Source organism: Notechis scutatus, chromosome Z (genome assembly GCF_049901735.1).
Source record: "Notechis scutatus isolate UNSWTSFEM ecotype Mainland chromosome Z, rNotScu1.2, whole genome shotgun sequence".
NCBI classification, from domain to species: Eukaryota; Metazoa; Chordata; class Lepidosauria; order Squamata; family Elapidae; genus Notechis; species Notechis scutatus.
The window spans coordinates 74,917,137-74,932,750 of NC_142025.1; the positions used below are offsets into that span (position 1 = coordinate 74,917,137).

General features: G+C 37.4%; 1 protein-coding gene across 2 annotated transcripts in view; it reads left to right on the top strand.

Annotated features, from left to right (window-relative positions):
• Positions 1-15,614, top strand: part of CNTNAP2 (contactin associated protein 2) — a 1,285,310-nt gene that overhangs the window by 1,226,769 nt on the left and 42,927 nt on the right. For both annotated transcript variants that reach the window (XM_087946425.1, XM_087946426.1), the window contains one exon: positions 303-396. In XM_087946425.1, the coding sequence (XP_087802551.1) occupies positions 303-396 (94 nt within the window). The remainder of the gene's footprint in view (positions 1-302; positions 397-15,614) is intronic.

Genomic DNA, 15,614 nt, shown 5'->3' on the forward strand with positions numbered 1-15,614 from the left:
TGATAAAATGTATTAGTCAGAAAAGGTACCACTAGCCTCCTGATTTTTGTGATTTTATGTGACCACCTGAATCTGAGGTAGAGTGAGATTGAATGCATACCATATTTAGGAAGTTCCTTTTCAAAGGAATGATGACCTGATTTTGATTCCCTAAGTATGCCAACCATGGTAAACTGCTTATCAGGGATAAAACAAGAACATCTGACAGCAGAGCAGTGCATATCATCAGAGAAGATCCAGTTCAGTAACTTTATTAGCCTGCAATCTTCAAAGTTTGACATCTTTTTTTCATGTTTCTCTAGCTGGACCTTTATCCCCCAGTAAGCTACACTATACCAGGACCATCAAGCCTTCAGTTCAGCTCACTGAAGTCACTCTTTCTAGGAAAAGTAATAGGTAAAAATCTATTTCAGAAATTGTTTATGTTTATATGGATTTTAGCTTTAATTAGTACATTATTCAACTCTTTTTAATTCTAAGTTACTCAGGGTTTAGAGTTAAACTCCAAATTGCAAAATATAAAACAAATACATACAATGCCAGTTGCTTCTCTGATACGTAGCAAGTCCCATATATGATCAGATTTTTTTAAAAAAAACCAATGATTTCGTTTTTTTATTTGTCTTCATCTTTCATATCTTTAAAAGACCTGCCCTGTTAAAGTAATTGTGATATAAAAATGGAAGAGTTGATTTTTTAGCAAATCCGAAGGAGATGGATGATTAGCTCCTATCACTGAGCCACAGAGGCTGACAACTTATCACTTCAGTATTTTCTGAACCCTGCCGCAGGGCAGGGGGAAAAAATAGTAGCCATTATTTTTTCTCCATCCTTTAATGGACAGGTAGGTACAAGTATTTTTTTTTCCACTTCAAATCTGTTGAAGAAGGGATTGGAAGGCAAAGTCCAATAATGTCTAGAGATGAGGAGGGGGGAGGAGGGGAAGGGAGGGAGGAGGAGGAGGAGGAGGAGGAGGAGGAGAAGGAGGAGGAAGAGGGGAAGGCAGCTTTTTAAGGTTTCTTGTATTCAACATTATTTTTTAGCAAGTTGAAATTTATCTTAAAGTTCTGAATGATTTCTGGTATACTCTAAATTCTACCTGCTGCCAAAGAATTCTTATGTCTTACTTCTCAGCCACTTACAAAGCACCTTTTTTGATAACAATAAAGCAAGTTACCCATGTACAGATAGTCCTCGACTCGCAACACTTCGTTTAGTGAATGTTCAATGTTACAATGGCACTGAAAAGTTTACCATTCTTCACACCTATGAATGTTGCAGCATTCCCATGGTCACATGATTTACATCTAGAAGCTTGATAACTGACTCACATTTCTGACAGTTGCTATGTCCCAGAGTCATGTGATCCTTTTTTGTGACTTTTTGACGAGCAAAGTCAATGAGGAAACTAGATTCACGTAACAACTGTATTATTAATTTAACAACTGCAGTGATTCACAAATATGGCTAGAAAAGTCATAAAATGGGGCAAAAGTCACTTAAATTTCTCACAACATAAATTTTGGGCTCAAATGTGGTCATAAATCAAGGACAACCCATAGAATATAAGCTTTGCCAGAATTAGGCTTGACCACAGATGGTTGGAGCAATTGAAATAGTATCAGATGCTAAAGCACAAAGCTTTCTGTACTTCCTGGTCCTCCTGCCCTATCTCTAGAAGTAAAATCAATTGCAGTATGGTGGCTTCTATATATGGAAATGGAGTTTACCTTTTTATCTTACTCTTTGCCTTAGAAAGCAAAGCATCTTAAACTGATCCTTTAGGACAGTGGTCGCAAACCGGTGGGCTGTGAGAAAATTTTGATGGGCTGCAGAGTAATGCCTCCCCCAAAGTACCCCCCCAAAGCAATTAATCCAGGCTGCGCAGGAACACAAGTCTGCGCCGCCCACATTGGCCCACCCACCCTCTGGTCCCCACCCTTTGGCCAAGCGCAAACCTTACCTTGAGTAGAGCCACGTGAGCTGGAACTGGAAGGTAAGATAAGATCAACAGTGGGGGAGGGAAATCCACCCCAGGGTGGCTTGCTGACATTGGTGGGAAGGTCAGTCCCATATTCCAGAGCTGTAGTAGTCACAGGACTGGCCTGTGCACCGGCCTGCCATGGATGAGCTACTCCAGGATGATCAAAGGGAGAGTCTTGTGACTACTGCAGCTCTGGAATATGGGACCGGCCCGTGGTGGGATTGGAAATCTCCACTTCAGCGCTTTGACTTCCAGGGACAGGAGTTCAGCCAAGCTATCTGCAAAATCATCTCTCTCGAGGAGCGCTTACAGAAACAGCGCAGGAAACTTTGGCTGGGCTCTTGAGAGACGAGAATGACTCTGGCTGCTTCTCTCTGCGAGCGCTCCTCAAGAGAGAGACAGAGACAGAGACTATTTTTCAGGTAGCTTGGCCAAACTCCTGCCCCTGGGAGTCAAAGCGCTGAAGCGTGAGCAGCACAGGAAACATTGGCTGGGCTCTCAAGAGATGAGAGTGACTCCGGCTGCTTCTCTCCGCTAACAGGCGGCCAAGATATCTGCAAACTGTCAAGCGCTCCTCAAGAGAGATGATTTTGCAGATAGCTTGGCCGAACTCCTGTGCAAAAGGGAGCACAACGTTGTTGCACCTCGCTAACATGGGGGGTGGGGGGAGGGCGCTCATCCCCAAAGTGCCAGCATTGCTCCAGTGGCGCAGCCCTGAGGACGCTACCTTTGCCTGCACCCATCATCAAAGCGCAGCGGCCAGAGAAGCACTCCATCCAGCGCTTCATTCAGAAGCGCTGAATTTCCAATCAGTGCTGGAGGCAGCACTGGAAGGGAAAAGGCAGTGCCTGAAGGGGTTTCCACAAAGGGGGAAAAAAACCCTCCCTCTGCCACCGCCGCTGCTTTCACCCCTTTCTTAAACCCTGCCAGCTCCTGGGTGTCCTATTTGCAGTCCTGCCCAAGGATGCGCCCTCTGTCCCCCATTGCATGTCTATCAGGAGCACCCAAGCCCAGCTTCGGGAGTCCTTCGGGGTTCCAGGTTTAAAACTGCAGCCAGCCAGCCAGCCACTCCTTTGTCTGAAGGGGAGATTCCTGATTCCTTGTGTTGCCAAAAAAAATTTCTGCCGTGGACCACCGCAGGAATCAAGAGTTTCACATATTTGTGGTGTGGGTCCCCGTCACAAAATCAGAGCCTTTTGGCAAGGTTTCTTGTATTTTATGTTACTGGCCCATTGCAGGCTGATAAATATAATAGTTGGGGTAGAGAGGTTGTTGAGAGAAAGAGAAAATGTAATATAATGGCAAAATAGTTCCATTTTATTATACTGGTTGGAGAGTGGCTTCTGATAATCACAAAATGCAAAACCATAAATGTTTCCCCCTCCTAATCAAGGTTACAGTATTTAAAACCTGAGGCAATAAGCAGTGGAAATTCAACAATACAGAATTAACCATTTTATCTGACACCTCACTGTTGATACTTAGAGAGACAATTTTGCCTGTTAGCGGAGAGAAGCAGCCGGAGTCACTCTCATCTCTTGAGAGCTGGCCAAAGTTTCCTGCGCCACCGTCAGTCAAAATTCAAATTAGTGATCCACGGGATTTAAAATTATGAGTTTGGTGGTCCCTGAGGTCCAAAAGGTTGGCGACCGCTGCTTTAGGAAACATTGACTGATTTGGAAAACACATCTGTCTTCAAAAGACATTTGCTGTAGACCACAGGTGTCAAACTCGCCACGTCCTGTTGCTGTCACGTGACATAGCATGATGTTTTTCCCTTCACAGAGCTGGGGTAAGTGTGGCCTGCGAATGACACCTCCAACCCATGGGCCACCAATTTGACACCCCTACTGTAGACTATTGCTTAGCTATGAAAACTAACTAGGTGACTTTCAGCCAGTCATTCTCTCTCAGCCCAACTCACCTCCCAGATTTTTTGTTGTGTGGAAAATAGGAGGAAGATGGTATTTTGAAGTTGAGTTATGTGCAAAATCAATAGAGGCTGGAAAAAATAAAAATAATAAAATAAAAATAAATATTTTATGAGCTAATAAAAGGCCTGGATGCTATGCATTTTGTAGGTTCCTGAGACAATTAAAATTACTTTTGTAAATACAACTAGCCTTTTCTTTTTTGCAATTTCCTTACTTCCTTTTTTCATCTATACTTATTTAATGAACATTTGAATTAGAATCATAAATGTGATTGGATATTTTTCCTAATTTAGAAAACCATTCCCAATCTAAGAAATATTTTCCCCTTCTGGGCCAAGCATGACTGAGGAAGAGAGAGAAAGAGAGACAGAAAGAGGTGTATTCACTGAAACTCTAAGCATCAGCAAGAACCATCAGGCTCTTACTGAAAAGAACAGCCTGTCATTATTTATGCATCCCTTTTCCATTCTGAAGTTGAAGCACAAAACTGGGTGCTCATCAGTTTCAGTGTTCATGCCTGTATGGCTTTAGGAGAAATTTCATGAAATTATAAAGCTGGCAAGGGCATTTTTATTTTATTTATTTATTGGAATTTGCCAAACAAAAACGAGAACAAGAATAAGAGAATAAAAATACAATCACAGAGACGATAGGTACATTAGTGAACTTATGTATCCCCCTCCCCTCTACTGACACTTAAGTATGAAGTAAGGTCCACAGAATCAGGTAGGGCATTCCAGACTTTGACAACTCTATTACGGAAATCATATTTTTTACAGTCAACGATTTACATTGAGTTTAAAGCGGTTGTTCACGTGCATATTATTGCGATTAAAACAGAAAAAGTCATTTACAGGTAAAAATTACTATGTATAATTTTGTATACAATACCTAGGTCTGACCGCAAGCAACACAGTTCTAAGTTATCCAAACTTTTGGATAACAACATTATCTCAACTTTTTCCTACCAACTGTTTCTGATCTCCTCCTCTCCAAACCTCTTCTGCTTGAAATTGTAAACTTTTGGTGGTGATGGTGGTAGTGATGGTGTTAATGATAGTGGTACCAACCTTAAGCAAGTTTGATTTTGAGTTTGTACAACAATAAAAATCAAAACAATAGTGTAAATTATTTGAAATATATTTCATAGATGTACTTCATAATTGTGTAAGCAGAGATATCTGAATTATCTCTACAACCATTTTGAAATATGATTGGTTAAAGCACTGTCACCTGCTTAAGAAAATTATGAGTCAAAAAATGGAAATATGCAAATATAATATTTATCACAATCATAATATCAGTTACGATGTAAACGATAGCTTGAGAAACCTTCAGCAGTTTACAATATTATTTGTAAATTATTTAAATGTAACAAGCAAAAACACAAGCAGCACCAGCTCAGAGCAGATATCAGTTTCAGTTTCAATTCTCAGCAAACCACACAGAGCCAAACCACACCCAGTCTGTCAGCTCTCATTGGCTGGTCTGTTGCCATGCTTACTCACTTGCTGACTTTGTTAACCATGTCTCGGCCAGTTAATGAATATACTCTGACAATTCCTGAAAAGGAGATACTAGATGAGTAAGCAGATGAGTAAGCAGATTGGAATGTTGGGAAAACTGTATTGCCCTTTGGTGTTATTGGTTAAGGTGTGGCAGAATAGATTGCACTAGAAGAAGGAAAGAATGTATGATGTCATTGCTTAGGGCTTCCAGGGACCAAGGCAAGTTCAGCTGCATCAATAGAGATTAAATCCTGGCACATCATTATATCAATTTGAATACACTGGCTTCCAGCTGCAAATAACATATACATTCATACTGTAGATGTAAAACAAACATGTATTGTGATTAAGATCAGAGCCATCAAATTCAACCAAGGATAACTGAATTGTTTGTTCTTAGCTTCTGAAGGGCTGCTTTTGAAGCTATTCTTATCTATTCCAGTCATTATACATCTAATAACAATACAGATTTGTTTCACATTTACAATGTAGATGTGCTATAGTTTCTAATGTTGATCTCCAACTGGAAGCTAGTGTATATTACTCAGGTTAATACAATGATATAGTTTAATATCCTTATTAGTTAAAATACCCTTGTTAGTTAAAAACAGTATTCTATCCAGTGGTTCCTTTATCTCTGATAAGTTATCAGCAAATGGAAATGCTCCACCTTGTATAAGTTGCATCGTTGTGGCTACTCTCTGGAAGCCATGGTAGCCTTAGTTTATGATCAAAGCAAAGTTAAAATAAGGCAGAAAATAATAGATATAGAAAGTCAAGAAACTATATTATATGTGTCAATCAAGGCTCATCTAGATGCTTAAACTTTAACCTTACTCTGGCCAGATATCTAAAGGCAGATTGAAATAGCCAGTTATAAGCAAATTATGACATTAACAAATTTTAATGTTTTGCTCAAGCTCTCTTGGTAGGGAGGTTTTTTTTAAATCCTCATATAGACCAGCTTTGCTCATATGGAACTTACATGTTAAAAGTGCTGCTCATTTTCTTCTGTATCATCCTTTTTATCTTGACATTCAAATTATTTGACATCATTAATAGTAAATAATCCAGGCCTTCTGGATTTATTTTATCACTGATATTTATTATCTGTTTCCTTGCCTGCAGAAAAAGAACAATTTACAAGATCATAGTATCCTATTATTTCATGTCCATCAATTGTTTTATAATTCTGTATTTTAGTTTATTATTCTGTTGTTTATATTGTTGATATTCTTGTTGGATCTTAGCATAAACATTATGCTAACTTAAAATGATAACAAATTCCTTTTAGATTTAATTAGTCTTCCTGATTTTATAAATATTAATGCTTATAATTCTGGTATATTTAATTACTGTATTTATAGTTGTAGATGCTTTATTGTATTCTATGGGAGTCTTGGCTTACAAATGATAATTGGGGCTAGGAACTCTGTCGCTAAGTGATAAAGTCAGAAGAAGTAATGTCATGAGACCACACTAATTTATGATGGAATTTCTGGCAGTCCCAGAATATCTTGTGCTGCTACAACATCCCACAATCAAAAGATTGCCATTTGTAACCTCCTACCAGCTTCCCCATAATTTTGCTTGTTGGAAGCTGGTATTGAATGTAATAAATGACAATCATATGTCCAGGGGATACTGCAATATCATAATTAAGAATGTTTATAACTGACAATCACATGACTACAGGGGTGCTGTGACAGCCACAATTACATGAATCCATTGTAAGTAGCCAACCATAGTAAATAACTACCACACTCAGCAAGTAATCCTTAATGGAACTACATGGAGGAAAGCATGCAGTGGGTTACCTTATGGTTCTGTCCAAATATCCACTGCAAAGAATTGAGATGGAAGCTGACAATCCTGAGGAGGTTGTAATTGATTAAACTGTAACTGTTTGTAAAGTCCAGTTTCATTGAGAAAAGATTCCTATAGATCAGGGGTGTCAAACTTGATTTCATTGAGGGCCACATCAGGGTTGTGTTTGACCTCAGAGGGCTGGGGTGGGCATGGGGCACGGTTGAGGCATGGCCATGGCAGGCATTTGACACAGGCTCAAAATGCATTTTCCCCCTTTGCATTCAAAATAGCTATTCCAGACAAAGGGAGATTTACTTTCTGGCACAAATAGTCTCAATTCCATAATGTAGAGATTAAAGGCATATAGAGTCCCCAGCTGCTATGGGGCTTGACTCTTTTGTACAGGAGCAGAGCATAAATGAACTGACAATTTCTCCTGATATCTCTAAAAACTGTCTGTCCAACAGTCTATCAATCTTTGTTACTACCTTGGACACAGCCCCAGAGGAGGACTTAATATTAGCAAAAAATTACAATATAACTATATTATGTCCATAATATTTTGCTGATCTACTATTTAGTCACTATTTATTAGTAGCTGGAAACCCCTGGTGGACTTTTTGCTGAAAAAAGGGGGGTAAGTACCTCTCCTCCCAAGACCTCTGGCAGGCTTTGTTGGCTTCCATTCCTACCTTAAGGGAGGTGTCAGATTTTGGAGAGTCCAACTTCTCTCCATGGCCTTGGACTATGGAAGACTACAGGGCCCTCCTCTGCCCCCCTCTTTATGAAGGTCCCAAGTGGGATCACCTGGAATTCTGGAGCTGGATATTATTTTTATGGGATAACCCTGAGATCTGTTTGTGCAACACTCTGCCAGCCAAAATGGGCCAGGAGGGGCGGGTCCTCGTGAGGCCTCCCCATAACCCATTTTGGCCGGCAGAAGCAACATGGGCTGGTCCTTTGATATTTCCAGGCTAGTCCCGTGGGCCAGACCTAAGCATTGTGCAGGCTGAATTAGGCCCACAGACCTTGAGTTTGACACCCCTGATGTAGATATAGAAAACAAAAAACAACTCAACTTTTTTTTCCAATTCCAATTTGGGCTGAGTTCCTATTTCCCCATTTTTTCCAAACACTCCTCCACCCCACCCACCCACACATTAACTGATAGGACAAAGAAATAATGCGCTTCCATTCACATATACTTAGAACATTTCCCTTACCAAATTATTTTTTTCTATTTCTCTTGACAATCTAAATCTCTTTATAGGATCACTGAAAGGTCCTTCAGAACAACTCTGCAAATTTATTATATGTGTTTAAATTCTCAAGCTTTTCCTAAATTTTCAGGGTTAGATGGATTATAAAATGTTAACTAATTTTTTAAAGAAAGAATTCTAGTCAGGTGCTTTAAAACAAAACCACTTAAAGCCATAGTAAAATGTGGCTGTTCAAAAATAATGCTATTACTATTAGAAGGCTGTAGCAAATATTGAATAAATTGAAAAATGAAGGATTATGTACTGATACAGATATGTATAATAACATTAGATCACATAAGTCTGATTAACATAGTAATTTTCATTTGTATCAATATTACTTTTGTATCAAAATGAATGACACTCAGACACCACACTGTCCATGAAATAATATTGACTATATTGAAAAATAAAAATAAAAACTTTACAAAAAAAAAGTAAAGTGAGGCTACTGTGTACCACCTGCCTTATGTGCCAGCAGTCAATAGTAATTTTATCTATTTATTATATGCTCACCATCTCACCATTTTGACTGGCAGATTTATAATGTGGACCCCTGAAATAAGCATTAAAAAATTCAATATACATATTGACCTATACTAGATATGCTATTTTCTATCTCTTGAATGGTATCACTGCCTACTTCTCAGGATGAAAGTTAAAAACAGATTAAAACTTCATGGCTGAGATGAATATAGACTGATAAATGAAATTAAATGACTTTGTCAGGGCAGAATTCAGATCTAATCACAGTGCTACAGTATGATATAGTGATATCATGATATAGTGATAATTAGCCTTGTATACAATATTTAATACCATTTGTAAAATTAAAGATTCAATAGTAATATGAATGAAAGTCTTTTTAAGGATGACTGTTAGCACTTCAGCCAAGACCATTTCACTTGTTTGGAAAATTGGACATCAACTGCTGAATATTTTATCAAAATTAATGTATTAGCATTTAGTCTCCAATTTTAACATTTTTTACAGCATAACCTTGTCTTGGCATAAGAATAGTATAGTTATGTCTCTAGAAATGCAATCTGATTATCTCTACATGAATTTCCTCAGAAATTACATAGCATAACACCCAATCAAGGCAAAGTGACATTTTCCTTCTTATTAAGGGACAAAACAGCAAAATGCCCAATTATTTCTAGATTCCACTTTTTTATATATACTGCATGTCAATGAGAATGTGTCTATCAATGGAAAAAGAAAAATTAAAAACATAAAATTCCATGTTTTAATTCAAGAGATCACTACTAGTGCTTCAATAAAACAAGTAACCCCAGAAACTTTAACCTTAGACTGTCTACTATTGACCTCACCCCCTTCCTAAGAGGCCTGTGCATAAGCGCACCAATCGTGCCTACCGTCCTTGTTCTATTGTTTTTTATTTTTCTTATAAGTATCTATCTCATGTATTAAAAACTATATTTATTCTTATACCTGTATCTTGTAAGCGATTGACAAATCACATAAAATTTTTAAAAAATGTAAAAAGTTACTGGAAATGATTAAAGCATTAATGAATTGAGTAGGAGCTGTCAAAAATATATCCTGTTCTTGTTCTCAGCAGATATAATTTTAATAATTTGTAGTACACATCTTATTTATAAATCTATCTATTTATTCTTCATTTATTTTCCAAGCTGAAATCATTTGACTGTGTGCTCATAGGACATTGCATTCATTTACAATTTACCAAATTCAGGGTTGGGAGTTGCTAAAATATAAAAAAAGGAAAATAAAACATATGTGAAACATATCTGATCAACTGAACTGTCTGGAGAATGTAATCTTGATTTCCGAAGCTCTTCCTTGGATATCTAGACGCCTCTATCTTATTTGGCTTCTGAATAGCCATAAAGATTAGTTCTTAAGGAAGGCATTTAAAGTTATGGTGGTTTAGCCTATCATTGCAAGATGGCATTGTCATGATTTCTGGAAAATTGCAAATTTATGGCATTCTGTAGTCTATTCTCTATAAAAGTCTAGGAAAACTGCAGCCCAAATAAATAAATAAATTTCACAAAAGGAATCCTAAAGCATTATTAGGTTGACAAAATCCATGTTTTAAGGCTAGGATGGTCATCATTTAAGAAAGCTTCTAAATATCTCCATTTTGCTGCACCTTGCTGATGCCTACTGGATATTTTTAAACATTAAGAACACATATTCTCTCTCTCTCTCTCTCTCTCTCTCTCTCTGTGTGTGTGTGTGTGTGAGAGAGAGAGAGAGAGAAAGAGAGAGAGAGAGAGAGAGAAAGAGAGAGAGAGTACTGTTTTAGTCTATTGTGGTGAGGAAAATAGTGCTATCAAACTCCTGATTTTCTGTCTCTCTTTTTTTCTATTCTTACGTTATTTGAGTTTGCGTTAGTTAAAGCATTTAAGAATCCTTGTATCACCTCATTTTGATTTATAATAGCAGATTGTTCCTGAAAGAAACCATGCCTTGATAATTCATAATTGATTTATGCCAACGTGTGAAATGTGGGTTTCCTGTGGGAATAAAAACTCATACTATATCATAGCAATTTCCTATTGTCTTTCAGCCAAATGCTTTTTTCCAGTTCTTTAAGAGCAATTAATTCTGCATCTAAATTAATATTGTATATAAGGTATTGAGATAATGGTTTTGCATAAAATAATTAATCAACTAGCAATATTTTGAATTAATAAAATATGGGACTTAGAGAATCTAAGAGGTTCAAATCCTTAACTGTTGTGGAACTCACTGAATGATTTGGGGCCAGTCATCCTCTCTTAAGCCACAGGGCTGTTGAGGGCAAAATACTGTTAAGTGCTGCCTTGAACCCTTGGGGAAAAGATGAACAATCAATTCTAAATAGTAGAGATTTTCCACCTTTGTGTTTATATTGTATCTTAATATGTATAATAGCAGCTTTGTGTATCTGCAGGGCATAGTTGTTTTAATTATTATCTAACCTGTACAACCGTCACAAGATTATATTACATTACTTCGTAGTATATCTATGCCCAGCAACTGGAAAAAGTATTTTAGTGGAAGTAAAGCTCTCTCTTCAAAGCATTAAAGCAGATACCTACTTTGTAAGGCTGGCATGGCTGCCGTAAAAATTGTACCCATGTGTGTACATTCACAGCCACTTCACTTCCCTGGTGGTTTCATTGGGGAAAGTTACATGGACAAATAGTTCCAGACATCTGGAGCCAGACTATGAAATACCCAACCCCACACCAGCCTTGCAAATATTTGCTATAATATTTAGAGAAGGATTCTTCCTTACACTTACATATTTTATGAAATATACCTTCCAAATGCTTTGCACAAACCTAGTTTACAGGGTTGAGCTATAGTTTGTTATTGTGTGAAGACTGAGGCAAAGAATGAGTTAAGCAACTCTGCTTTCTCTCTGTTGCCTTTTACTTCCTTGCCGCCTTCTCTCCTTAATGGACCAACTGCTTCCTTGATTTTTTCTTGTTATTTATATGTTGGCAGAAACTTTTTATTATCTTTGACTTTTGTTGCAAGTCTTTGTTTGTCCTGAGCCTTTGCTTTCCTGACTTCATCTTTGCAGATTCTGGCTATCTGCTGATATTAATCTGCAGATTCTGGCTATCTGCTGCCTTAGTTGTATGTCCATCTTTCCATTTTTTGTACTTGTCCTTTTTTTCTTTCAATTTGCCAAAGAGATCTTTGTGCAACCATCTTGGTTTCTTCTTGGATTTCTTATTTTTCTTTATCAGTGGTATTGTGCTGGTCTGGGCTTCTATGATGGTACTGTTCAGAGTTTCCTAAGATTCTTTAGTTGTTTTCCCCTTTAGGATTTTCATCCATGGAATCTTTCCCAAGTTCCCACTGAGTTTATTAAAATCAGCTCTTTTAAAATCTAAGACTCTGTCATTATGTTCTATTGCTTGTATTTGTGTTACGTTGAATTCTAGTATGACGTGGTTGCTCTCACCCAAGGTTCTTTCAGTTTCAACACCCTCTATTACTTCTTCTCTGTTTGTATGGCCATGTCATTCTTTTTTTCTTTTATATTGACCCATATGCATTCTAGGAGGTTTTCATCTTTGGTTTCCTGCATTTCTGTAGCAATATAGTGGTCCTTTACAAACACACCTCCTCTTTTATGGGGTATGGTTTTTTTGAACAGTTTGTATCCTTCTACCAGTATGTTCCAATCATGGGTTTCATCCCACCAAGTTTCTGTTATTCCAACTATATCATATCTACATTCATGTATTAGTAGTTCAAGTCCATCCTGTTTGTTCCCCAGACTTTGTGCATTTGTATAGGCACTTGAGATCTTTATGTCTAACGCTGTATTTACTGTTTACATAACCTGTGTTGTGCCTGACTGCCCCTACTTTCTTGCTACCTGTTTGATTAGTGCACATGGTATGGCACTCACTATTAAATGCTTGGTTTTGCTTGACAGCAAGGTTGATAATCTTACCTGCACAAACACCCATGTTACATGCACTAGTAACCTGTTAATTTTAGTTTGCTGGGGACAGAAATGTTCTGTATTAATTAATTCTCTGTCCCTACTGTTCAATTTAAATGTTTATCCAGAAAGTCTGTGAATTTAATACCACTTGGAATACTACATCCAATTTTGGTTGCCACAATGTAAAAAAGATGTTGATATTATAGAAAGAGTACAGAAAAGAGTAACAAAAATGATTAGGGGATTAGAAGCTAAACACCTAAAGAATTGTTGCAGGAATTGGTATATCTAGTTTAATGAAAAGAAGGACTTGGAGTGATATTCCAATATTTGAGGAGTTCCACAAAAGAGAGGAAGTCAACCTATTCTCCAAAGAACCAGAAGGCAGGACCAAAAAAAAAGGAAGGGGGGAGAACTAATCAAGGAGAGAAGCAACCTAGAACTAAAGAGAAATTTCCTGCCAGAACAATTAATTAGTGAAACAACTTGCCTCCAGAAATTGTGGAGGCTCTAATCAACTTGATAGTAATCACATAACACATTGACAAATGTCCTCCTCTCAGCTTCAATACATGACATCAATAACTGAATCCTACTGTGATCTGACTGGCTCATTGACAAAACGAGATGACACCTGATTGGCTCTCTAAACATCATGCTCATACAATCAGATAAAGGAAAGCTACCTGATATCAACCTAAGCATTGTGCTTCCTTTTGCTATTGGGTCTTTCTCAGAGTGACTGGCCCAAAGTCACACATCAGGCTTTACAGCTAAGGAGGGACAGAACTCATAGACTTCTGGTTTCTGACCTGATCATTTAACTACTACACCAAACTGTTTTAAGCCACTCAAAATTAACTACTTCAAAAATATAGAAAAAGTTCCAATTTGCACAATGCTTCTGTTGGAAGAAATGTCCATCTGGATTCAGTTCCAAGTGGGAAGAAAGACACTGGAAACATGGAGACTGCTTGGAAGGATGGTTTAATGGTGGACAGCAGGACCACATGGTTTGAGGTCCTGGGCAAAAAAAAAACAAAGGGTGAGAAAAGGTGTCAAAAAAGGTTTGCCAACACTGTCCTAGAATATTTCATTCTTCTAGGAGATGGGTGGGTGCTAACTTTCTACACTTCTTAGTATGCTTTCCCACTAAAATTCTGAAATACTGAAGTGTTGCTTTGATTGTAACTAAATCTTCGAATCCAATATGAAATGTCATGAATAAAGAATCAGTTAGTTTTCATTTCCATCTAAATGTTAAATTTTTTAAAATGCAAGCATTATAGCTATACCTAAGGGATAAAAATCCAATCCATGCTTTTCACTTTTCCCGTGCTGCATTCCCCCACCACACCCCCTTATATTGAATTTCTACTACAAGAAATAGCATTCCAATTACTTAAAAAATCCAGCCCAGATTTGCCATCAGTTCTTCACCTGCTTTTCTCTATACTCAATATGTCCATGTACTGGTGACCGTGTGAGTGTATGTGTTTCTGTGTGGCTTACTACTGACTGCAGTCATTCAGCACGAAATTCTTCTTGCCAACAAAAGGTTTATATATAAAGGTTTTCCAAGATTTGCTATCTCCACATGAAAGAAGTGATTACCAAAAAGAGCAGCAGGGAGTAGAGGAAAGAAAATCAGGTAAGGGTATGGGAAATTATTTTCAGCTGTTCTTGTTTTATGAGCTCTTGTTTTCTTCAGATCCTAAACTGCTGCAAGCCATAGATTGTATAATTGCTGTTCTCCATGCATTTAGTTAGAAGAGACTTTCTTTGCCTATATACTATTTTGTGTGCAAAGTCCTTTTAGGTTATTTCATTTTTAACAAAAATGATTTTTTGTTTTTGCTCTTTCCCAAACTGCACCTTGCAAATTATTTTAACAGGACATAGGAATAAAATACAAAAAAAGATGCAATGTGAATCTCCTAAAGCAAAATGACAGGGTTTCTGAGCCTTGAAGACTGTTGTATGTATTGTTTTATGAGCTTTCATAGAAGTAAATCAGCTGAGGTCAGTCTTTGGATTAAATAAAACTGAATCATATATAGCTTGGCTAACTTGCTATTTATTAAATCCTTGACATGCATAATATAGAACATCATCCTAATTTGCTCAGAAGATGAAAGATTTGTTCAGGTGATGCTCACAGGAACAAAAAGAATACAGCTGCCACAGATTGTCTCCCACCTGTAAGGTTTCTACACTATACGAATATGTAATGAGGTGATAATATAATATGCATGTTAGTTTTGTTTCAATTAACTGATTTCAAGTGCAATTTTTTTGGATAGGCATTCCAACAAAAAAATATAAAAATATTTGAACCAAACCTTAACCCAAAAGATCAAGAGAAATAGACTAAAATAGTCTAGTAAGAAAATAGCTAGTTAAGATATTCCATTATACATTTCCTCAGGAAATACATCTTAAATGTCTACAATTACATGTCAGGCTTTTTAGAAAAAATGCAATGTGGAAAACCAGAAACCACAGGCCCCAGTAACTGATGAAAACCAATAATCTTATGCTGTAACCATTTTTACAGTATATACATCCACTTGCACTAGCCTAAACTTCAATTCAGTGTTGAAATTAATGCTATAAAATGTGATTAGGGTTACTACTTCAGTGGTCTTAAAATAGATTAGGTAGTGACATACTAGA